The sequence below is a fragment of the Brassica napus genome, chromosome A7 (assembly GCF_020379485.1).
Source record: "Brassica napus cultivar Da-Ae chromosome A7, Da-Ae, whole genome shotgun sequence".
NCBI lineage: Eukaryota > Viridiplantae > Streptophyta > Magnoliopsida > Brassicales > Brassicaceae > Brassica > Brassica napus.
In genome coordinates this window covers 10,748,094-10,774,400 of record NC_063440.1, presented here as the reverse complement: position 1 = coordinate 10,774,400, position 26,307 = coordinate 10,748,094, and the positions used below count along the sequence as shown (strand labels likewise).

The window sequence follows — 26,307 nt, the reverse complement described above, 5'->3', positions numbered from 1 at the left end:
ATCCAGGGAGATCTGTTCGGTCAAGTTACAGCGATCACTTTACGGATTAAAGCAATCCGGACGCATGTGGTACAATCGCTTAAGTGAATATCTTTTGAGTAAAGGATATGTTAATAATGCGATATGTCCATGCATTTTTATAAAGAAATCGTCATCTGGCTTTGTGATCATTGCTGTATATGTAGATGACCTGAACATAATTGGAACTCAAAAGGAGGTTGATGATGCTCGAACTCATATGAAAGAGGAGTTTGAAATGAAAGATCTCGGTAAGACAAAGTTTTGTCTTGGGCTCCAGATAGAGCATCTCCGAGAAGGAATATTTGTGCATCAATCAAACTATACGAAAAGGTTATTGAAACGCTTTCGTATGGACAAAGCAACTCCTTTGAGTACTCCAATGATTGGTAGAACTCTCAATGTTGAGAGTAATCCTTTTAGGCCCTGCGAAGATAGCGAGAACATATTAGGTCCAGAAGTACCTTATATGAGTGCTATCGGTGGGCTGTTATATCTTGCAAACTGTACCAGACCAGATATAGCTTTTGCAACTAATCTACTGGCGAGATATAGTTCTGCTCCTACTCGCAGACATTGGGACGGAATAAAGCATTTATTTCGTTACCTCCAAGGTACAGTTGATTTAGGGTTAATGTATTATAGAAAACCCGAGTTTGGTATGGTTGGTTTTGCAGATGCGGGATACTTATCAGATCCTCATAAGGCTCGATCGCAAACCGGCTATGTTTTTACAATTGGTGGAACCGCGATCTCTTGGCGGTCCCAGAAACAAACTCTGGTTGCGACATCTTCGAATCACGCAGAAACTATTGCGCTTCACGAAGCATGTCGAGAATGTGTGTGGCTTCGGTCAATGAGTCACCACATACAAAAATCAAGCGGAATAGTCAACGAGAAAGAGCCGACGAAAATATTTGAAGATAATTCGGCTTGTGTCGCTCAACTCAAAGAAGGCTATATCAAGAGCGACAGAACAAAGCACATCCCTCCAAGATTTTTCTCGTACATAAGGGAGCTCGAGAAAAATAAAGAAGTGGACATCGAGTATATACGGTCATGCGAAAATCCAGCTGACTTGTTCACAAAAGCTCTTCCGACTACAATATTTCGAAAACACGTCTACGGTATCGGAATGCGACATTTGCATGACCTGTGACAAGAAAGCTAGATCCACTATTCTCAGGGGGAGATTACGGGCAGTGTACTCTTTTTCCCTTGTCATGGTTTTTGTCCCAATGGGTTTTTCCATGACTAGGTTTTTAATGAGGCACTACGTAATACAAGGATGAATAATCAAGGGGGAGTGTTGAAGATAAAGATGGAGATATAATATGATTGTTTCATCCTCATCTAAATTTACCGACTTACTTAACCGACCTTATTATTTTATATATTTCCTTGTGCTATAAATAGCTCTCGACCCTTTGTATTGCATCTGGAGAATCATAAGTGAAATTATATTATCACTCCTCTCATCTCACGTCCATCTCTCTCTCCTTTAGTTGACCCTTGACATAAATAATATTATTAAATCAGTTATACTTCACATATTATACAACAAATATAAATATTTTCATTATGTTATCGTTTTCTTAGACAGTGTTCTCGAAGTTTTGATTGGCAGTTGATTTTCGATTCCTTTGCATCACAATCAATATTAAAATAAGCATATTCCGTTATTAAACCAAAAAAATGTTTTGTTTTGTCAAGAACTTGCGATTACAAAAACAAAGAAAGGAAATTAGAAAAAAAAAAGACAGAGAAAGGAACGATGATGTGTCAGTTACAAAAAAAAGGAACGATGATGTGCATAGTTTTAGATTTTATAAGATTAAACAAAGATGGAGGTTAATATTTAAAAGGGAAAATTGTTTTTCTAGAGCAAAAAAATAGGGACATTGTCCCATTAGACTAATCCCATAATATAATTGTCTCATTAGGCTAATATTTTCGTAATTGCCTATTATAACCTTAAATTAACTTATTAAAGGTAACAAATTAATTTAGTTTATTATTTATTAGACGTTACAAAAAAATAGAAAAGGGGAAATTCCCAAATCATCAAAACCTAATTCCTCTTCTTCTCGATGGCGTCGTCTCCTCCATATCACCTTCGCGTCTCCTTTGTCTCGTCGAGCTCGGAGCCATCCAACATCGCCTCCTCCGTCGGTCGGAATCTACATCCACATCGTTCTTCTCCGGTTTATATCATTGATAAGTCAAAAGCTTTGTTTTTTTTCATGGTATGAAATTTTGTTTTCATGGTATGAAATTTTGTTTTTATTCTTCTTTGCATGTGTTTTGATCGTGGTTAGTCTCTGTAAAAAGCATATAGATTAGTGTTTATGTATATGTTCTTGGGTTCTTGTGAATCGATTTGAGAATGTAGGTGTTTTTTTATGTGTTTGTGTTCTTGTTTTGTCTCTGTTAGCTTTGTTGTGTCTTGTTTCTTGATTATTATGTATGTGTTCTTGTTACCTTTCGGGATTGTTTAAAGATTAGATTTTTCACAATGTTGTGTCTTCTTTTATGTTGTTGAACTGTATTTGATCTCTGTTAATCCCACCTTCTGTAGCTTAGGACAGTTTCTTAACTCGTTTACACTCATGTCCCTTCATGTTTATCCCAAAATGTTTCTTAACTCGTTTACACCAAAGCATCCCTCTAGGCATGTGATTATTGCAATGTTCAAATGATTTGGTGCTGGTTTTGATGCAGGAGGAAGATCTGAACATGGAGAATGTCTACTATTCAGAGATGAAGGATGCTGGATTCTTTGACCCCGATTGGGAATAATAAGAACCTGTATATACAATGTGAAAAGGATTGTTTACAAATTGTCATCTTAGGGCCTACTCTTTCACTTATGTATGTATTAATACAAGACTCCCTATACATGAGTGATATAAGTAACTTCTATCTCTCTCTCTCTCTTGCACGCATTTTGCCTAATCTCCCATTTGACATTTCGATTTAAGAAATGAAAAGAACAAGGCTTCATGTGTAACCAAAAGTTTCAGTCGACAAATAGAGAGATCTATGGCATACAGTATTAGCAAAGAGTCGCTTGACTTGACATATTAAAAGAAAATGACAGAAAGATTATGAAAACAACAAACAGAAAGCCTCAGATAGTCGGATCTCTTATACTAAATTACTTCTTGGCTTGCACGAGCTCAGCAGCTTCTTCCACTGAATCTTCTGTGATTTTTCTTCAGCCATTTCGATGTGAAACTCTTCCTCTAAGCCCATCACTATCTAAACCTGCAAAAAAAAAAACACTCAGTTAATCAGTATTTGAAAAAAACTCAACAAGTTATGTATTCACATAAGAGAATGTTCGATGAATTGCCGTGTCGATAGAATCAGCTCCAAGATCGGTGAATTTGGTTTCTGCAACGACCCTTTGATCGTCTTTGAGTGATAGCTGCTTCTTGACGATCTTAGACACTTTCTCAACTGTCTCTTGTTTGGCCTAATAAAACCAAATAGACAAAACCAATTCCCATACCCCATGCATAGATATGAATCATGGAAGACACTTTGAGAATTCTTTGTGAAATGTCAAGGGGTTATTGAAGGGGCAGATACGTGTTTGAAGAAGACGTAGCCACGTGTTTTTTTGTGCAAAAAATCGATTTTAAAAAAATAGAAACAAAATATTTTCAAATATTTTCAAAAATCTACATCCTATATATTCGGAACTGTTCATACTTATCCGTAGAATCTGCATTCTACTATGTGTAGAATATAGTTAACCGTTAGAAATCGATTTCTACGGCTTTTAGATTTTATGTAATGTGTAGATTGTAGCTTCTGCATATTTTTGAATTGCACGATAAGCGCGGAATGTGTATTCTAAATATTTTTAGATTACTGTTATTTCCGTAGATTATGTATTCTAACTTTAGTAGATTTATTGAAAAACGTGGAAGACATATTCTAACCATTGTAGATCTAATGAAAAATGTAGATTTCATTTTCTACTTTGTAGAATGTACATTCTACAGTCCGTAGAACAAAATTTGAAATTTTTATTTAAACATTTTTAGAACAAAAAAAAAACACCTCTAAATTGGTATAGATATTTACAATGCAATTCCTACTTTTCCTAATTTTTTTGGTTTGTAAAACTATTTATTTGGTTTATTTTTATAAATAAAAAGGGTATTATAGGAAAAAATGGACCAAATTTGAAATTAGTCTAATGGGACAATGTCCTTATTTTTTTGGTCTAAAAAAACAATTTTCCCTTAAAAGGGTTATATACCTCCAAACAACCACACAAAAAAAGAGAGGAAAGTAACAATATAACACTCTCTCACCTCTTTTTTCTTCCTATCTCTCTCTGCCTTCATTCTACAAAACCAATTTCCTTTTATTTTTAGCTATTTCATAAATAAACCCTATAAAGAAGAGATGTGATTTAGGAAAATTGCATGATATATACATCAAACAAATTATAATGTACTATCTAACCAAAAAAAAAAAAATTCCCTCCATCATTTCTACGTTGTATACCATATTACTCTTTTTATTTATTTCTTTAATTTTAAAAAGTTTTGTTTATGTCTTCCCTCCCCCCCCCCCCCCCCCCCCCCCCAAATCTTATTTCTTATATATTCTTCAAACTGTACAATAAATCAAATTTTAAATTCAACTAACAAGTATAGTCTTTTTTTTAATATAGTCTTTTTCATATATAAGACTATATAAAAAAAAGTAAATAGTCATATATTTACCCCTTTTTATAGTCTTTTTTATATAGTCTTTTTCATAAATAACATGATTTGATTTTTTTAATTTAGACACTTTATCTGAAAATATAAGTAAATAGTTATAAAAAACTTCCGTCATTCTATTCTATCTATTTACATTTTCTCAGTAGTCATATATTTACCCCTTGTTATTTATATCATAATTTTAATACTATTTTCTTATTAGTTATATACAATTTTGACAAATCAGATTCTTAAAACGTAGCACGTGTCCAGTCGTTTAAAACAACATTGATCAAGAATAAATATTTTTTACATATACCATTCATTCAGTAGTAGCTTAATTTGGTTTCATTTGACATCTGTCAATATATAGTATCATATATCTTATAGTATACTATCATGTAGCCATACTATATAAATAAATGATAACAATAGAGAAATAGTATAACTATATTGTGTGTTATAGCGGGAAGGGTAAAACATGAAAACAGTGTGTTTTGGTTATTGAATTCATTTCCGAATTAGTGATAATATAGATTCTTCATACTTATTTAGAACTTAGGTTAGTTGGAAAATTCACCCTATGATTTAAGCAAAAAAAAAAGAAGAAGAGATATGGGCCAAGTCTTTTTGCAAGTGCTCACTTCGGCTTTGTGGTTGGCTCATCGATCGATGTAATAATCATGGCCCAAGCGAATTTCGGACTGGTTTATGAGACGTGTTAACCAAACTGTTCTATAGATAACATATTCAACAGTAGTCACTCTACGAAGTTTAATCTTTTGATATACAGTGATTCGCAAGTCAAAACCAATGAATAAAAACTAATAAGTGCATATTTCTACAGGAAGAATTCTTGAGTTTCAATTCCCGGAAAAGACGAATTATGCAGAAAATTAGAGAAAATGCATACAAGAGATTTTCAGCATAGCACAAGGAATACCGTTAGAAATGAATCTCATAGAGCTACTCATAGTGATGCAGTCAGGCGTGAATCCTCATAAAGCATGTAGAATTATCGGCTGTAATATCGTCTATGTAATGTTTCTTATAATTTGTAATAGCATAATTAACCAAACAAAAAAAACTAATAAATGCATAATCATACCCATTTCATTTTATATTACTTTAGCAACATATCCATTTCAATATCTAAAAGAAATGAAGACCATAGTCTCAACCATCGTTTCAAAAGTACTTCAACAAGGTATACAAATTATATTATTAAAAATTGTTTATCAAGTAAATTTACTCTGATATCAATAAAAATTTATAGATTTCTAACTCATAACTAATTGACAATGAATACAAGAGATAATGGAGCTTTTCTGCCATTTGCTAGGTTGACAGTTGATTTTTTTTCCTTCATTTAGACCATCAAGAAATGTAAACCTTGAGATCCTCATGATCTAGATGTTTTCCGGCAAGGCTATATCTGATTTAGGGCGCTTATTCCTCACACATTCTTGTCTATTTCTTTGCTCGGTCACTATGAATAATTTGCTGTAAATTTTTATTGCATAACATATATTGCATGAAGAATATGTTATATTATATATGTAAACATGTTTTATGATAGAAAAAATCAACCCACTGAAACAAATCGGACAATCTCACGTGATATAAGAGCTTTTAATAATTCTCTGAAAGTCATTTGAAGCGAACATGCTAGATGTGTTCAATCCAAGTTTCGGTTAGTGTTTAATTTGCAAACTTTTAGGTCTTAGGAAACCAATAACCAATGTAAAATCGTAAGGTTATAATTGCATGCAACCACTGAGATATGACATGAAAACCGGTCGATGCAAGCCAAGTTCACCGAGTAGCTAACCAAGCGCTCGTAGCTTGGTGGTAAAGGAGGTACAGCTGTACTGCCCGCCACCCGGGTTCGAGTCTTGGCCACAACGGATTTAACATCGCTTCCGTTGGGGCGCTGGATCCCTTTCGGGGAATAGTTGGGATTGTGGCTGCCCAGATACCAGAGTTATCAAAAAAAAAAAAAAGTTCACCGAGTAGCTTACAAGCTAAACATATCAGGAGGCGGAGAGCTAAAAAGCTAAGAAATAAATAAAAGAGTATGAAAATTGATAACGTGGTTAAATATGTCACAAGCAGAAGAATTAATAAACAATATCAACACATGTAATCTCTATACACAAATTAAAGTTGCTACTCGAGCGAAAGGACAAAATGAAGACACAAATTATGCAGAAAAGACAATTTTGTCATAAACTGCTAGGGATCACGTCGCCGGTAAATCTTTTTTGGTTTTACAAACATGTACAAGGTCTCTGCTATGAACTTGGCGAACTTTGATCCTTTTGTGTTTAATTGTTGTTATACCATCTTTGAGTATTTAGATAGATTGGATAGAGACTGATCACAGAGAAAATTAGAACCTAACTAAACTTTTAATATTAACTTTGCTTACAAATTTAAAATTTATTATTGATTTATGTATTTTAATTGATTTAAAAATGTATATAGGATTTTCAAAACTTAATAATTCCTATATCTTAGATTATTATTTTTAATTTATGTTTAGTAATTTTAAATGAACATATTTTTCAAATTCACTAAAATTCACCGGGAAATCAAATTCATTTCATATTGAGTGACATCGTGATGTTTCAACTAATATTTCAAAAAATAAAAATGCATAACAGTAATTTTGAAAAAATTAAACAAATTATTAATTATAATCGAATGGTATTGGATTTTGATTGAATTTTAAAAAGGGTTAAAGTAAATAACCTCCAACAAAACTCTGAAATCTTTAGGTCAAACCAAAACCAAACCAACCGGTCACAATAAGTTAGAAAGTTTCCGGTTCTTGATTTAAACATTAGACGGGTTTAATCAACTGAACCGTGACTAGAAGAAAAATGTTTGGTCCGACTAAAACCAGTCTTCGACCGACTAAACCTAATAAACCGGGATCATGCGTTTTTCTTGTTTCAAATCCAAAGGGGTCCGTTGTCTTCTGTGTTTCTTCTTTCACATAGCGAACAAAAACACCTACGACAATCAACCCGCAGAGGTCAGTTCCTAATCGGTTTGTGTTTGCTTCCTTTATCGTTTCTCTATTAGCTTATATTTGAAGGATTCTTCATTAGGACTCCTGTGCTTTTAGTAGTCAACGCCAGTTTCCAAAACCCAGATCGAATTATAATCTAAAGCTACGAACTTTGCATAGATAGATGAGTATGTGTTGGTGACAATGAGCATAAAGTTTTTGAGTCAATGTCTGTGATTTGATTTTCAGAGATGGAGAATGCACCAACTCAGGCTTCTTCTTTGGCCTCCGGATTACAGTAAGTTCTTTTTTCTTGCATATGATTCAAGAAACGTATGGAACCATTCTGTTATATTAAATTGGTTTCTCCTACGATTATAAGAAGGATAAAGCCACGACCTTTAGTCTAAACTATCCAATTATTGAATTGTGATCTGCACTCGTTAGCTTATTGGATTAGCGGTTTATTGATTCAGGATAAGCGAGGAGGTCGAGCAAAGATTCAACCTAGTTAAAAGTGTTGGCGAGCAATGCACACATGATGATGAGCTGAGGGATCTTCTGGCTAAGAAGGCTGCTCCGGTTTGCTACGATGGCTTCGAACCATCAGGAAGGATGCATATCGCTCAGGTGGGTGTACCTTTTTCATATGCTTGTTTCAAAATGTAGCGAATTTTTAACTCTGCTGTTACTTTGGCAGGGGCTGATGAAGATCATGAGTGTGAACCAGTTGACTTCTGCTGGTTGCCGAGTGAAGATCTGGATCGCAGATTGGTTTGCGTACATGAACAACAAGCTGGGAGGTGATTTGAAGAAAATCAGGGTGGTTGGAGAATATTTCAAGGAGATCTTTCAGGCTGCCGGGATGAACTGTGAGAATGTGGAGTTTCTATGGTCATCCGAAGAGATTAATGCTAGGGGAGATGAGTACTGGCCTCTTGTCATGGACATTGCCTGCAGAAACAGTCTCGCCAAAATAAAACGGTTTGTACTCACATCTCATGTACACTGAGTTGCGTCGATGATTGATGATGATGGACTCTCATGAATATATTTCCGGCCCTGTCAGGTGTATGCCTATTATGGGTCATAGTGAGACCGAGGAGCTGAGTGCAGCTCACATTCTGTACGTGTGTATGCAGTGTGCCGATACTCTCTTCCTTGAGGTACCTTTTCTGTATTTTTGTATAATCCTTTCTCTGATAATATCAAGTGCATAGAGCTTTTGGCCTTTCTATAATTGTTGCTGAAACGTTTTTCTAACCTCCGCAGGCTGATATTTGCCAGCTTGGGATGGATCAGGAAACGGTAAATCTGCTAGCGAGAGACTATTGTGATGACATTAAGAGAGGAAACAAACCTGTCATCTTGTCTCACCGTAAGTTTCTCTTTTTCTGTTAGATATCTGTTTTCATGTGTTTTCTTTCAACTGTTCTTATTATCTCTAGTTGTAACGGATTGCAGATCTGCTTCGTGGTCTTCAACAAGGACAGACAAAGATGTCTAAGAGTGATCCTTCGTCTGCCATCTTCATGGAAGATGAGGAGGTAAAGCACCCACCTGGTTCTACACTAAGTCTAAAAACCTGAGAGAAGTCTTATAGTTATTGAATGGTGTTTAATGACCACTTCACTTCCAGGCTGAAGTTAATGTGAAGATAAAGAAAGCCTACTGCCCTCCGGGTATTGTGGAAGGTAACCCATGCGTGGAGTACGTCAGATACATCATTCTGCCCTGGTTCAATGAATTCACAGTAGAGCGAGACGAAAAGTATGGTGGTACCAAGTGAGTTTTTACTATTTCTTCTAGAACTTTGAGTTTCGTGTTCGGTTTCTGGGTCAGTGACCAATGTCTGGGATTATATATTCCCTTTGGTTTCTTTGTACACTTGTCTGTTTGTAGGTTTATCTAGCAGTGTAAGTTACTAATCTCTGAAATGAAATTCTTTTAATTGTCAGGACCTACAAAAGCTTTGAAGACATTGTCACTGACTATGAAAGCAATGTGTTGCATCCTAAGGATCTAAAGGACGCTCTGTCGAAAGCATTGAATAAGATATTGCAAGTGAGTATTGCCTTCTGGAGAAACAATACGGTTATAATATTAGCAAACAGTTGTATATATGCAACCGAATCATCGTGGCACATAGAAAGCTTCCTTCTTTAGATCTTTGTTTTGGGTTTTTTGAACGATTGTAATCTGTCTTTTATACATATTGCAGCCTGTCCGTGATCATTTCAAAACCAATAGTCGTGCCAAGAATCTGCTAAAACAAGTCAAGGTAAGAATAATATATTCCCAGTACGTCTCACCAGTTACTTATAGCTTGGACTTTCATACGCAGCCTCTGAATTTCTCTCTCTTCTTTTTGGTTTATCTGTTATTGTAGGGCTACAAAATCACCAGGTACATAAGTTACAGAGCCAGACGCATATACTTGGATGTCAATATATCAGAAACTTCTCTTATTTTAATGACACTTTACCAATATTTTGGCGTAAGTTCCTGGATTTTTGTCTTGCTCTGCCAGAACGGCTCTATCCAAGGAGATGGAGGCTCTTTCCGTCAACGCACCAAACCCAGCATCTTCAGCTGCCGGATTACAGTGAGTAGTCTTGTAGTTGTTTCTTCTGTAACTCCTATTCAGTTTCTTTCATGGTTTGTTGCTTCGTATCTGATGAATGTTCTGTGATTTTTTTCTCATCTAATTTTGTTTATTTTGTTACTCCGATTTGGAATTTGGAGATAGATTTTCTCTCTTAAATTTTGTAATAGCTTCGGTAATTTTAAATAGTAATTTAGTTAAACAAGGAACATGTTTTAGTTCAAGTTCTCCAATTTTGTTTTCGGATAGGTTTTTGAGTTGATTATATTTTGGATCCTTTTTTAGCTGGTTAGTATTTTACTGATTCAGGCTGAGCGAGGAGGTAGAGAATAAATACAATATTGTGAGGAGTATTGGCGAGGAGTGCATACAAGAGGATGAGCTAAAGAACCTGTTAGCCAAGAAGCCCACTCCGATCTGCTACGATGGATTTGAACCATCAGGAAGGATGCACATTGCACAGGTCAGTTATCATTCTGTTATGCTTACTTTATACTTTTGTAGTTCTGAGCGGCCAATCATGATTTATGCAAAAATTCTCTCAAACTTTAAGCCTCTGAGAAGATTTTTAGTCGAGTTTTAAGATGCATTTTGACAGTTGTTGAGCTTTGATAGTTCACTAGGACAAACTAGTGTAGAAACTGAAAGTCTTTTTGGTGTTTTGATTGCATGAGAACTTTCTTGTAACTTATTTCATTTTGGTATTTCCTTAACAGGGAGTGATGAAGGTCACCAATGTAAACAAGTTGACAACAGCTGGTTGCCAAGTGAAAATTTGGATTGCAGATTGGTTTGCTCAACTGAACAACAAGTTGGGAGGTGACTTGGAGAGAATCAAAGTGGTTGGAGAATACTTCAAGGAGATTTGGCAAGCTGGTGGTATGAACACAGACAAAGTAAGCTTTCTTTGGGCTTCAGACGAAATTAACGGTAGAGGCGGTAAGTATTGGCCTCTTGTGATGGACATTGCTCGCAGAAACAACCTCCGTAGAATCTTGAGGTAACTAATTCACCCCAATGCATGCTTCATGTATTTATGGATCTGAGTGGGATATGTTCCCTTTTTTCTTGCAGGTGTGGGCAGATTATGGGACGTAGTGAGACGGAGGTGCTAAGTGCAGCGCAGATTCTTTACCCTTGTATGCAGTGTGCTGATATTTTCTTACTCGAGGTATCTTTTATTATGCATACTTGGTTCATATCTATGTATGTACACACTTCTATGCTTGATATTGATGCTTATTGTTTGACTTGTGCAGGCTGATATTTGCCAGCTGGGGATGGATCAGAGGAAAGTAAACATGTTAGCAAGAGAATACTGTGATGACATTAAGAGAAAGAACAAACCCATCATCTTGTCCCACCGTATGTTTCTTAACATTTTCTCTCTCTCTCTCTTCACTGTGTTGTCCTCTCATCTTTTAACTGTTGTTTAATGGCTTTGCAGATATGCTTCCTGGTCTCCAACAAGGACAAGAGAAGATGTCGAAGAGTAATCCATCATCTGCCATTTTTATGGAAGATGAGGAGGTAAATTTGTAGTTACAGAACTTACAAAACCGAGAAGATTGTTTCTGTAGATAAACTGACTTGTGTAATGAATGATCTCTTGTCTTCTAGGCTGATGTTAATGAGAAGATCAGCAAAGCTTATTGCCCAGCAAGAATTGTGGAAGGCAATCCATGTCTTGAATACGTCAAATACTTAGTTCTACCACGATTCAATGAGTTCACGGTTGGAACTGATGGCGGTAACAAGTGAGTAGCTGGAACCTAATCTAGAAACTCTCTTGGATGCAACTTTTGAGTCTCTACATCACAGACTGATCTTTGAAATTGTTCCCAACTGTCAGGACCTTCGAAAGCTTTGAAGATATTGCTGCTGAATATGAGAGCGGCGCGTTGGCTCCTGAAGATCTGAAGAAAGCCTTGGTGAAAGCACTGAATATAATGCTGCAAGTAAGTACTTCCCTCGACCATATCCTCAACAAACATAAGCAAGCAACTTTTGATCTTCCTTTTGATGTTTGAGTTATCAGTATTATGTATATGAAACGATATGCTTCTTATCACTTACTTGTATATCTCTCAGCCTGTTCGTGACCATTTCAAAACCAACGAGCGCGCCAAAAATCTACTGGAACAGGTCAAGGTAATAAAATGTTTTTCCCCTTGTGTTTATAATTTGATTAACCACATCGCTTGTATATTGACATGAATCCGCTTTGACTCTTTTGGTTTATCTTTTTATTTTTCTGTTTATGTAGGCTTTTAGAGTCACCAGATGAAGCTGCAAACGCAGAGAAGCAAACTTGTGTTCATCGTTGCAAACTTTCTGAAGGATTTGGGTTACTTGCAATTCTATTTTGAAGTTCTCTTTTAGTTTTTGAAAAGACTGCTGATTAAGCAACCAAGCAGGGAAGAATTTTACATTATAATGATAACTGAAAAAGGACTAGAGTTTTTAATACTAATGAAACTTTCTTCATTACTTAGATCTCAACTTATTAAGATCATTTTCACCAAAAATGCTTTGCAACAATTTTAAATGAAAAAGGTTATATATATCTTCATTCTAAATGCATATTTTCCAGTGTTTAATGCTGCAACTTCCTCGGCTATGTACAGTAGTATAACCATTTATCATCATCATCATCACGTCCTTTTTCTTCATCAAGGCTCTACAAGCCGCAATCCTGCCTCAGAACCACCAAACAACTCATCTATGTATACCTATGGTTTGCCACCCATGAATATCCTTGCTGATTAAGAGTTATAAGATTAAGGAGAAAGCAAGAAACAATCTGTTGGTAACCACACCATGTTGTCAATCTTTTCCAGTATCAAAATCGTAGACTGGAGTTGTTGGTTCTGAGTCACAGATCTACATATAAGGCAGCAGGCCCGGTTCAAAAAATGGGGGGACCCTGTCCCATCTAACATTTTTTCTGCTATGTTTGTAAAAACTTGGACCTTTTATTTGTGATAATTTTAGAATTTAGGACCCTAAAACTATAAAGAAATTATAATGAAAATTGAGGACCCTATGCATTTGTACCAATGACACACCCACAAAGCCGGCACTGTAAGGCAGAGCTATCTTTGGTCCTATATTGACATAGCCACACTTGGCGTTATGCTCTTAGCATGCTAGGAAAGACGTTGTTGACTAAACGGGAATATTTGTATTTGTAGGGTGCAAAGTTGATAATTGGATGATATAGATAAGACTTGTAGCGTGATCGAGAATGTGTTGTATTGTAATGGTTCCTTTGGGTTCAGTTAGAATGACACCGAGTAGAAAGTGGAGATTCATCAAGGGTTTAAAGAGTTATGTAGTGTATGGTGGTTTAAAGTGTTACAGATATGTCTGAAACTTACATAGGTGGGAAACTTGTAACCTTCTGAGACAAGGCTGGGTTTCCTTGACCTCTCCCTTAACATTTGTTTAGAATGAAAATTATAGCCAATTCGAAAACGTACCAGATGTAGAATACTTTGATCAAAGTCATATGAGGGTTCATAGGAAGACAAGTTAGCATCAGAGCTACTACATAGTCTCTCTCTCTCTCTCTCTCTCTCTCTCTCTCTCTCTCTCTCTCTCTCTCTCTCTCTCTCTCTCTCTCTCTCTCTCATTTTAGCTCTATGGTATTTTTTATTTATTTACAGGGTAAATTTAATAAAGTAATAATAATAGTACTACAAGTTTGTCAAAATTTAGACATCAAAGAGTTCGCACATGTATAAATTATGACAGATATGGACCGACATAGTCTTTTTTTTGGACGACAGAGTTTAGGAGTACGATTGGTTAGCAATAGAGTGAAATGGTGAAAATATAAAGTAAAAAAAGATAAATTTTTAAAAAATTAGAGTACAGTTTCTCACTTCTTGAAAATAGAGAAAGAATTTAGTCTTGTTTCATTCACTTTTAGAATAAAATGACTAAAAACTTTAATAAAACCTGAATAAAAACTGAATTTGAAATAAATGCTTACTCTAACATGTATATTCACTCACATCTTAAGGCCTAAGTCTTGTCACGTGAAATGAAAACATCAGTTGGCATGGGCCTTTCACGTCCTACTATTCTCTTATCTGATTTATACATCTTCTGTTTTATAATAGATAGATAAAAAAAAAATTTCACACATATTAATAAATTACTTTCTCTAAACAGAAAACAATTAAAATATAATTTAAACTAATTTATTTAATTATAAACAAAAATAGTAAAAATACAATTGACTACATATTTTTTGATAATGCTAAAATTACGTAAATATGAAAAAAATATTATTTATTGTGAAACAACAATAATCATCTAAAATATCATCTATATTGAAATGTAATAGTATTTCTTTTATTTAAAATAAAACATAAAAACTCACTTGCAAAATTTTAAATTACACAATATCCCTCGTCTTTTGCAATATATATTTATAATTTTCTTTACTATTTAGAAATAAATCAAACTTCAAGACAGGTAAACTAACCAAACAGTCTAAATAGCAATTTCTCCTGGCTAGAATAAAGCGTTGGCCAGTCTTCTTTTAAATGGTTTTCTTTTAGATAAAAGGTCATATTTGTAGTTTAATTAATTTTTACTTCAAACTTTTTAGACTCAATTATAAGAATTGTTTAAGCATTTCTTTTTTTGATAAATATGAGTATTCTTTGTATTGTGAAAAGTTTATTAACTAAAGGCTATAAGTGCATCTATTTTGGACGACAGAGTTTAGGAGTACGATTGGTTAGCAATAGAGTAAAATGGTGAAAAAATAAGGTGAAAAAAATAAAATTTTAAAAATTAGAGTACAGTTTCTCACTTCTTGAAAATAGAGAAAGAATTTAGTCTCGTTTTATTCACTTTTAGAATAAAATGTCTAAAAACTCTAATAAAACCTGAATAAAAACTGAATTTGAAATAAATGCTTACTCTAACATGTATATTCACTCATACCTTAAGACCTAAGTCTTGTCACGTGAAATGAAAACATCAGTTGGCGTGGGCCTTTCACGTCTTGCTATTCTCTTATCTGATTTATACATCTTCTGTTTTATAATAGATAGATAAAAAACATTTTCACACATATTAATAAATTAATTCTCTAAACAGAAAATCATTAAAATATAATTTAAACTAATTATTTAATTATAAACAAAAATAGTAAAGATACAATTAACTACACATTTTTTGGTATAGTTAAAGTTACCTAAATATGAGAAAACATTATTTATTGTAAAACAACAATAATCATCTAAAATATCATCTATATTGAAACGTAGAAGTATTTCTTTTATTTAAAATAAAACACAAAACCTCACTTGCAAACTTTTAAATTACACAATATCCCTCGTCTTTTGCAATATATATTTATAATTTTCTTTACTATTTAGAAATAAATCAAACTTCAAGACAGGTAAACTAACCAAACAGTCTAAATAGCAATTTTTCCTGGCTAGAATAAAGCGTTGGCCAGTCTCAGTTTTCTTTTAAATGGTTTTCTTTTAGTGAAAAGGTCATATTTGTAGTTTAATTAATTTTTACTTCAAACTTTTTAGACTCAATTATAAGAATTGTTTAAGCATTTCTTTTTTTTTTTGATAAATATGAGTATTCTTTGTATTGTGAAAAGTTTATTACCTAAAGGCTATAAGTGCATCTATTTTCAAAGAAAAAGCCTATCAATATGTTTATCTCTTTGGTCAGGACTCAGGACCCAGCAGTAACATTACATCAAATGGCTAATATTTTTGGACAAAACGAAAAACAAAATCAGTCAGCTACTCTATAGAAAATGTAGTTTGTGACAAGCTACCTTATTTAATGATATCCTTAACCACATCATAAATATGGGTGCCAATAAAAAATATCAGTAGCTCTACTCTTTACAAATATCCTTTTTATTAAAAAAGAGTAAATAAAGATCATACTAAGACCATCTTTATCCCAGCATTCTATTAGGGATACTTAATTTTTAATTTTTAAATTTTTTTTTTTAATTTATTTATCTGACTAAAAAAAGAATCAATTGTGGGCCACCGCGTATTCGTGAGGCTCACAAATAGAACAAGTAACAAAAGAAACACGATGCTTATTTAGCAGGCAGAAGCAGCGGTGCTTGAGTTTTTGGTGGGACCCCAAACTTTAAGCGCTCCCTTTTCTCATGGGATAAAGATGCTCTAAACGAAGTCCAAAACAGAAAGAGTGCCAAGGCAGTAGGGATTACGTAGCCATCCCAATGCACAGATCCAGTCAAAGAGGCGGCCCATTACTTTCTTCTTTCGAAAATACTTCAGTTCACTGGTTTTACAACAAAAATTAATTCTTTTACAAACCACATTACTATTATTGTTAATATCAAAACAATACTGGTCTTGACGGGATTTCGGGTTTATTCTTCCAGAGGTATTGGGACCCTTGTTCGTAACTATGCTAAGTGCTAGTCGGATGGCAATCCCAGACCTAGCAAATTACCAAAAAACTCGAGATTAAAAGGGATATACGCGGAAATTAGTTTAATTATTATTTTATTTATTTAATATTTAAATTAAATATAAAATATAAATATATTAGAATGTAATAGTTTTTTGTATGTTATTATTGAATTTATATTTATGGGTTTAACAAAAATTAATTGTCAGTATATATGAATGCCATATAATTGAAACACAAATTAATCTAGACTAGTTTTTGAATTTTTATCATATGTATATGTCTATATATTAACATATGTGTAAAAGTAGATAAAGTTTGATGTCTCCTAGTGGCCAAGTGTGATGTTTTAGGTCCATCAGCCCGGATTTGATGCTCTCTAGTTGTAATTTAATATTTTCGCATTATTTGTATTAGATGGACAAAGTCCCACATCGGTTAGAAAAGAAAAGAGAGGCAAAATCTTATTCTATATATAGAATAGTCATGCTAGGAGAATAGTAGAGTATTTGGGCTTCGGGCTTCCTGTCAAGCCCAGTAAATACTTTCTTAGTTTATAATTGAAGTTTAATTGGTGGCATGATTAGTCGTTAATTAGGCCGCTTAATATTTTATTGGGCCGCCTAATCGACTTAATGGGTCGAGTAAATGGTCTCCTATTTTATTGGCTTATTATATCAAAATCGCTTAAGCTGGTGTCCATATAGCGATTAGGAGGGCGCCTAAACGCCCGCATTTTTGAACAGGGATTAGGGAATAATAGGTGAACATGTTGTAAAGGAGGTTCAAGAGGTTTTTTTTTATGCTTACAGATTGAAATTTCACATACCTATGCTTAATTCTAAAGATCCCTAAATTAGAAGTAACGACAGACGTCAGAGCTATCAGCCTATGTTCTGTACTCTATAAAGCGGTTTCAAACATTCTCATAAAATGCCTCAAACCTTTGCTGAGGGATCTCATATAGAGCAATCAGACTGCTTTCGTGACTGAAAGGCTCATCTCAGATAATATTATTATCGCACATGAAGCAGTCCATGTGTTGAAGGTTGATCAGATAGCATCGGAGGATTATATGACCGTAAAAACCGACATGTTGAAATGATAGAGTGAAATGGAACTATTTGAAAAGTCTTATGATCGTAAGGGTTTCAGTGACCAATGGGCTCATTGGATCATGATGTGTATTATGACGGTAACATTTGCAGTGCTCATTAATGACCAACCTTTTGGCTTGATATCCTTGGTAAAGGCATTCGTCAAGGTGATCTTCTGTCTTCTTTTTTATCTGTCTTGTGTACCGAAGTCTCACACATCTCCTTAACAAGGCAGAAGAAGAAGGAGCGATACAAGGTGGTCCTAGCTTGCATCATCTCCTCTTTGCTGAGGACAGTCTCTTTGTTTGTTAAGTGAAAGTGTCCCAAAATAAAGTCCTTCATGACATCTTAAAGAGATATTGAGCAGCCACTGGCCAAGACATCAATTACCAAAAATCTTCCATGTCTTTTGGTGATAGGGTCAGTGATGAGGTTGAAACAGAAATCAGGAGGATAATGGAGATTTTAAATGCAGGGGGCACTAGTAAGTATCTAGGATTAACTGAGTGCTTTTCCGGATCAAAGGTTGATCTATTGTCATATATAAAAGAGAAATCAAAATCTTGATTAGATGGATGGTATTGTGAAAGCTATCACAGAGGAGAAAGAAAGTTTTACTCAAAGCGACTGCATCAGCAATCCAGTGTTTGCGATGTCGTATTTTTGGATTCCAAAGACAGTCTTATCCAACCTCTCCAACATCATGGATGACTTTTGGTGGAGTTTGGATGGTCATACACGAAAATTCATTGGGTGGCTTGGAATAAAATACGTTTACCCAAGGACTTGGAAGGCTTGGGTTTTGGGGATTTGAAGTGTTTTAATTAGGCGATCCTGGCTAAACAAGCCTGGATTATCCTTACAAAGCCAAACTCGTTGATGCCAAGTTTCTTACGGAGCATATACTTTCTGCGGTGTGATTTCCTTCATGCTACCCTTGAAGACAGATCATCTTATGAATGGCAAAGCATCCTTTTTGGAAGGGGGCTTTTACTCAAGGGTCTCAAGCATCAGATGAGGAATGGTAGAAAGACAAGAGTATGAATTGACAAATGGGTTGACGATGATGTTGAGGGAATGAGAGCACTGTGGATAAAGAATTACTCATATGATGTCAATATTTTGGCTTCCTCACTCATCGACCAAGATTCAAGAAGATAGAACAGACAAGCACTTGAGGAAATGTTTGTTCCAGGAGATGTTAAATGGATGATGGCAAACCAACATGTTGCTCAAAGAGATGATTTTTGGTCGTGGAAAGTCAACAGGAGTGGAGCTTTCTCGGTAAAGTTTTTCGTATTTGTTAGCGACGTCTCAAAAAATCACTGATGTGAGAAGGAAAGCAGAGATGCTACCATATATAAATGAGCTTATAAATCAAGTTTGGAAGGTTATTATTTCTTCCAAGCTTAAATGCTTTCTCTGGAAAGTCTTAAGTGATGCTTTTCCAACCGGCTTATCTCTGGAACGTCGAGGGATGAAGGTTGATAATAGATGTCAAGCATGTGGCGAGGAGGGTGAATCTATCAACCATATTATATTCTCTAGCACTGTTGCACGTCAAGCATGGGCTCTTTCCACCATCCCTCATCCTCAACGAGGTTTCCATCTCCATTCTATCTTTGAGAATTTAATTTTTCTTCTGTCACTGACCAGAACATCGATAGGGATCGAAGCAAGGAGAGTTTGGCCTTGGGTTTTGTGGCAATTGTGGAAAAAATAAGAACTATTTTCTTTTTGACAATGGGGCTTTCTCAGCTTTGGACATTGTTAGTAAAGCGGAGTAGGACTCAGAGAAATGGTTTCAGGCACAAAGATTTGAGGAAGAGGCTGTGAGGATAGAAGAAAATATATATGTTGTAAAAGGGTGCAAATGGACCCTGCCTCCGGCCAAATGGGTTACCTGCAATATTGGGATGCGATAATGTAAACAAAGGTCACTAGTAGGGGCTGTTTGGGTTTTGAGAAACGAAATAGGAGTGATTTTGTGCCACTCACAAAGAGTTTTTGCAAACATTCAGAATCTGGTAAAGCAAAATTTTCAGTTCTTCTTTGGGGTATTGAGAGCATGCAGAGCCAGCGAATTAACAATGTGATTTTTGAAGGGGAAATGGGAGAACTGATCGGAGCGGTACTCAGACTGTGTGGCCTGCGTTCTTGTATCAGGCGGGGGAGATTGAGTTGAAGCTGAGTGGGATCAGTGATAAGCAGCTTCGGGTGGTGACTAGAGAAGCAAATAGAGGAGCGTCTATCATTGCACAAAGTGTGACAAAGTATGGCTTAATGCAATCGTATGTGGCCTCCAGTCATCCAGACTGGTTATTTGAATATTTTGTCAATGAAAGCCGAGGCCTCTGACATGTGTTTTCTTTTTGGGGATTTTTGGGGTTGAACTTGGAGACACTTCAAATGTGTAGGATACTCTGCGGCTTGTGTATCCTTTAATCGAATGTGTAGCTTTTTAGTGTAGGGTTGAGACTGTGTTTTATAAGGTTCACTGCTTATATTAAAATCAATAGAATTTCAGATGAAAAAAGAAAATAAAAGATACATTCTGACTCCATTACATTTAGACCATCACCAATTGTACTTCATTTTGAAGAAAAACATCAAAAATAAGCGATACCATCTTTTATTAATACATTATTTCGAAAGAAAAAATAAGTTTGTGAATAGTCTTCCCTCAAATTCAAAGGAACACTATTTACAATCTCATTTTTGTGTTAGACTTTTTTCTCATTTATAAATCGATCTTTAAACTTTTATATAATTTTTATATCTATAAAGATTTATTATTTGTATTTTATACTTTAAAATTTTCAATAACCCTTTTATAATACAATTATAACAATGTATGTCATTTATATTCTTTTAGAAACTATATATATATATATATAATATAGATATAGTTAAAATAAAATTATTTTTGGATAAAATTTGTATATTTTAAAAATACCAAACATTATTAGAACTAATAATAAATATTAATAATATAATATATATAGATTATTCTATTTTGAGGAGAAAAATGAAGAAAACCACTTAAGTAAAATAAGAAATCATTTTGAGCTTACAAAATGATGTAAATCATTGGAGATGCCACTATACATTGAGTTTACAGAATTTTTTAGTGATAAGAAAAAGTTCACAGAAATTTATGTAATGTTAGAAAACTTAAGAATGGTGTACTTTTTCGGTATAATGTATGTAGTATAATGTGCCACTAGATTTTGACTTGCGATTGGAAAGTGCGAGTTTTTTTTTAAATAAAAAATATTTTAAATGAATTTTTATATAATATATTTCGTATAGATTTGATCACATTTATTCGGAACCACGAACTAAATTGTACCAAACTGAAAATCCTGAAACTAAAAATAAACTGAATTTTATAATTAACGGAGAACCAAATGAGTAACTGAAATTTTAAAATATAAACTATATATTTACTAATATTAATTATATTTAATTTATAAATAACCAAATATTTTTAAAATACTATATATAAACCGAATTACCCAAATTTTTTGTATTTATATTATTAAAATTATTCGAATGATCTCATATTTTTATCCGAACAATCAAATTATCTAATATTTTTATCTATAAATTTGTAACTATCTGAAATACCAGAATCGAACAATAACTGAATTGGACCCAATTTGTTTTTGCATATTTGGCGATTCTCAACTTTGCTAATGAGCCAAATAAAAGAAAAACAAAACAACTCAACTAAAACCAAAGCAAACTTTGTAAACAACTGTTCCTAAATTTCGTGAACCAAAATACCAAAATACTCAAACCGAAACCGAATGCTACAGACTAACAGTGAATTTAAATTGAAATAGTACGAAGAAGTATTCTATTTTTACAAATAGTTTAACCCCTTTTAGTGGGGGTACATATGTGGTTTATAGTCGAATTAAGATATAAACAGTGTTTTTATCTGATCCGGACCCGTGGTCGTTCTGATAAACCCCATAGCCATATATAATCCGGATTGGCATATGTTCTTCATGTAGCATTCTATCAGAAGTTCTATCAACTGATATGTTTTTACAAATTTGGGTTTAATTAAAATTGATTAATTAATAATCTGATAAAACCTAAAAAATTATAATTGTATAAAATTTAGTATAAATACACATAAGAAGGCTAAGAATTTTATGATTGTATAAAATGTAAATTCTAATATTTTACAGTTTAGTAACATGATCGAAAAGTGATTAAAAATATGAGTATATGCTCAACCGGTCAATAAATTATGTTGCATATAGAAGGAACATAAATTGAATAATATGCTCCGAATATTGCACATTTATGTGTTATTAATAATACTAGGGGTCTGTCCGCCCTACGGGCGGATGAATTTACACTAAAACTATTTTATATTAGAATATATTTTAATTTTATAAAATATTTGAAATTTTACTTTATACTGAAAATAATAAACGTAATCTGTTTTTATTCAAAAAATATATTGTAGGTTTAATTAAGTTTTGTTGGTTTGAGTTGAAAAAACCATTAACAATGTTTTTGTTAGAGAACACAAAATTTTTCTATTCGATTTCTATTTCAATTTGATATAGTTGAAAAAATATAAGGTAAAATAACTAATATTTAAAAGTATCAGATTTCGGAGTATGTTCTAATGGTAGTCAAGGGCGTTCCTGAAATGATGGGGGCCATAAATATTTTACTGAAGTTTTAACAATTTTTTTTTATGATTTTGGAGACTTTGTGTAATTTCTTTTCTAAAAAATTGGGAATCCTAGTCCTATGTTTTACTTCTCTATGCTCAGGACCACCCCTGTTATACTATCTATTAACAGGAAAAAATGATTTTTAAAGTAGATAAGAAAAAATGAAGAAGAATGGATTGAGCTGCTCATGACGTTTAACTGGGTCAATCTTTTTCTGAATTTCCATGCCTACGTGGATAGTTTTACAGAACAATAAACAAATTATTTTTATAGTATAGATTGCTTCATGAAACTTGGTTGCTTCTTCTTCTAACGATTGTTCATGTGTGTTGTATGTATTTACATAGATAATAAGTACTAACATAGATACTAACATTTTGTTTACAGATGGAACCCACAATTTTGATGAAAACAATAACACAATTTTGATGGACATCAACAATAGAATTTTTTATCTTCGTTTTATTTTAATGAATTTCATTGGATATTAAACTTCTGATTAAACCTTGTTGCATCTCTCTCTTCGTATTTTCCTTTTACGCATGTCAAATATTTGTTCACATCATTAGTTATATTTAAAACAACAACACCATGAACTCTTGTTCTTTCCATCTCGTCATCTTAGCGCCACTATCTTTTGTCCATATCTAAATCCAAGGGAGCTGCTGCGTCGCATCCCGATGATGAGGCGGTCTTTTCGCTTTCCAATATAGTATAACCCAAGACTCTTTAGTAGTTTTAAGTAACTGAAAGAAAGGTACTGATTATTGCTTGTGGGACGTTTTTGTTGCTATAAGGGTGATCACAGAGTTGTCGAACACACTGTCCACATAGATTCGGTTAATCCCATATTTGTTCTTACTGGCATTATCTCCCTGTCGCTGGCAAAAGTCCAGTATTTAGAAATGCTCACCTTTATCAATCTTAAAAACATGACCGGACCTTTCCAACCATTTATTTCGCCATAGCCAAATCTGCAGTCCTTTAGCCTCAGTGGTATCCGTCTCCATGGTCCTTGTCCGGCCAACACAGGCATACTTACCAACATAAAAACGATTTCGGTTAGAGGAAACCAATATACTGGTCCATTACCAGATTCAGAATCCATCTTGCCCCGTTTAAATTACCTTGAACTCAGCAACAATTTTTAACTGGAACTATACCATTAGAAATCGCTAATCTCAAGCTCATGACGTATCCAACACCGTAAACCTAATAGAATTGCTTGTAATTAAAACTAACAGGACTCATAATATACTGATTCAGAAGATAAAAAAAATTATTTTGTTCCAACTAATAAACAATACAAATCTTAACTAAACAAATAAAGAATACTAAGAAAAGTTTTTTGTAAAAATCCTCAAACCAGTTCCATGAAGAAAATAAGTTGACATGTATGCAACAATACTCTTTCTGTAGAGTGTGACACAATAATAAGTTAATAACCTTCTTTTCTTGGCTTATTTATGACTAATCCTCTTTGGGTATCAGTTAACAGCAGAGAGAGGAGATCTTGAGTCCGACACAGCTGCTGCATAGACAGAGAAAGCACGTATAAGGTGTTGCTGCTCCTTTGCATCACCATTGGCCTGCATCAACAGTTTCCCATCTTGAAACGCTCTCAGTAAGTCTCAGATACTGGAATTCTAAGTACCTCAATGGACTCAATGCTTGGTATGTCGTTTGGTCTTTTCCTGGGCGTTGAACACGAAGGTTTATCCACCTGTTTGCACCAAAGTCAACATTCCTATCGTCATGTAAAACCAGCTATAATGTCTGGTACGTTGCATTTTTCTGGGTTTGTTTAGTGCAGATTGAATCATGAAACTTACTAAGTTTTCATCAAGAAGATATTTCCCTGTGTTGTTTGTGATCTCTACAATATTGTGACTGTGATCACTCTTGGGCTCTATCAAGTCTTCACAGCAGGGGATAATCATGGAGTTGATCTTAGAACATGCATCATTACTGGGTTCAGCGAATCTGAGAGAAAAGGGGTAAATTTTCAGCAAAACAACGAATAATATTTGATCCAAATCTGCAAATTTAAAGGAATTAGTTATCTCACGATTAACGGAAGTAAGAAGGCTGGTGTTAGCAACATCAAGAGAGGATGATACAGCGGATGAGTACTGAGAGCTTAGGTTTTCATTCGCATATATTCCTCCTCTGTTTAAGATATTGAAGTGAAAAGTGACTGACCAGTAATTCTTGAGCTTTCCTCCATTGATGTGCAATCATCAATGCCTTGTCCAAGTTAAATTATTCTTCTCAGAAAGTTCAAAAAGATGCTAAGAACTTTTGAGATTGATGTAAATCCCAGTTCTTGGGATGGTATATGTTATGAATTTTTGAGATTTGATTATACCAGTTCAAGATAACTTCTTGCATCGCCTTCTTCCCACTCCCAACCGCTGAAGTGTAATTGTGATAGTTCGACTTTATTTCACCATTGATATCTTGCATATTTCTATTGTTTTATCCATTCATCCATGTGTATTTTGATCATATAGATTAGGATTTAGCCATGTTTAGGTTGCATTTTGCATACATGAGTCCTTATCAGGTATTGGAGTACCACATGGAGTTCTTGGAGACACTTGGAGGCATTTGGAGCTCAAAAAGGAGTGTTTAGAGTGGTCATTGGGCGAGCAAGGCATGGGAGCGACCAGTCCGGAGCGACACAGCGAGGTCGCTCTGATGACCCTACTGGAGCGACCTAACCGGAGCGACAGGGAGAAGTCGCTCGCGGTTTCATCACTCGGAGACGCGAGAACGAGCCCGGAGCGACCTCTCGGAGCGACACAGCGAGGTCGCTCCAGCTGGGAGCGACGTTATGGGAGCGACAGGGAGAAGTCGCTCGCGGTTTCATCACCCGGAGACGCGAGAACGAGCCCGGAGCGACCTCTCGCAGCGACACAGCGAGGTCGCTCCCGAAGCCTGGAGCGACTTGTCGGAGCGACGGGCTGAGGTCGCTGCGCGTTTTATTTCTACTCGAATTTGTGATTTCTCAAGGGCCTTTTGGTCATTTCATTATGCACGTTTTTATTTTCTAAACCTATGTTTTAATACTCTAGGAGCCACCAAGAGGGGGATCATCTTTGTTCTTAGAAAAAACCACCAAAAACCTTTGGAAAGTCATCTCTTTGAATGAATTGATCAGTTTATTATTGAGAATTCTGTGTTCTTATCTATTTCCTGTGTTTCTCTACATGATTAATCTGAAATCCAACATGGGTTTAAGAGGAATCATGGAGATTAGTGAGTAATCACCTTTTGAATTCATGGGTTAGGGAGATTGAGGGTGATTAGGTTAGAACTAGGATGTTTTAGTGTAGGTCATTCATATTTCCTTGCTAGTTGAGTGAGCATAATGCATCTTCTGAGTTGGCCACTCAGTAGTTGAACCTTAGGCATTTCCCCCCCGAAAGGTGTTCGAGGAAATGCCCGAGACAACTCTTCTTAGCTTTTAGCATACTTTGCCAAAGACATTTGTTGTTAGAGGTGCTAAGATAGCCATTGGACTTGCTAGTTACGATTGCTTTCATATTATTCAACCAAAGACATTTGATGTTTGAATTGTGTTAAGTAAATGAGCATTCATCTAGACATAGAGTTTGTTTAGGATCGTGTCCAAGCTTAAAGTTAATAGATTGATTGATCGTTTGCCATCTTTAGTTCGAAACTTGATCACCCGAGGTCTAAT

At 34.7% G+C, this 26,307-nt stretch overlaps 1 protein-coding gene, 1 long non-coding RNA gene and 1 pseudogene across 3 annotated transcripts; 1 reads left to right on the top strand and 2 right to left on the bottom strand.

The window, feature by feature from the left end:
• Positions 1-3,175: 3,175 nt before the first annotated feature.
• LOC125576482 lies at positions 3,176-6,630 on the bottom strand (annotated as a pseudogene).
• Positions 6,631-7,666: 1,036 nt separating this feature from the next.
• Positions 7,667-12,853, top strand: LOC106358059 (tyrosine--tRNA ligase 2, cytoplasmic). Of its 2 annotated transcripts, none has more exons than XM_013797798.3 (21): positions 7,667-7,782; positions 8,008-8,056; positions 8,235-8,388; positions 8,459-8,742; positions 8,828-8,924; positions 9,031-9,136; positions 9,223-9,305; positions 9,398-9,543; positions 9,717-9,822; positions 9,980-10,039; positions 10,148-10,164; positions 10,289-10,363; positions 10,673-10,826; positions 11,080-11,363; positions 11,438-11,534; positions 11,623-11,728; positions 11,811-11,893; positions 11,984-12,120; positions 12,216-12,321; positions 12,455-12,514; positions 12,630-12,853. In XM_013797798.3, exons 2-21 carry the CDS (start codon positions 8,010-8,012, stop codon positions 12,648-12,650), a joined length of 2,223 nt encoding a protein of 740 aa, XP_013653252.1. In that variant the 5' UTR covers positions 7,667-7,782; positions 8,008-8,009; the 3' UTR covers positions 12,651-12,853. The 2 variants fall into 2 exon arrangements, with proteins under 2 accessions (XP_013653252.1, XP_048592603.1); XM_048736646.1 differs by having other exon boundaries at positions 7,679-7,797.
• A 1,087-nt stretch (positions 12,854-13,940) lies between these two features.
• Positions 13,941-24,996, bottom strand: LOC125576481. Its single transcript, XR_007314846.1, has 2 exons — positions 24,434-24,996; positions 13,941-24,324 (listed from the first exon to the last, which is right to left on the bottom strand). It is a non-coding gene; the product is annotated as an uncharacterized LOC125576481 (long non-coding RNA).
• Between the last annotated feature and the right edge of the window lie 1,311 nt (positions 24,997-26,307).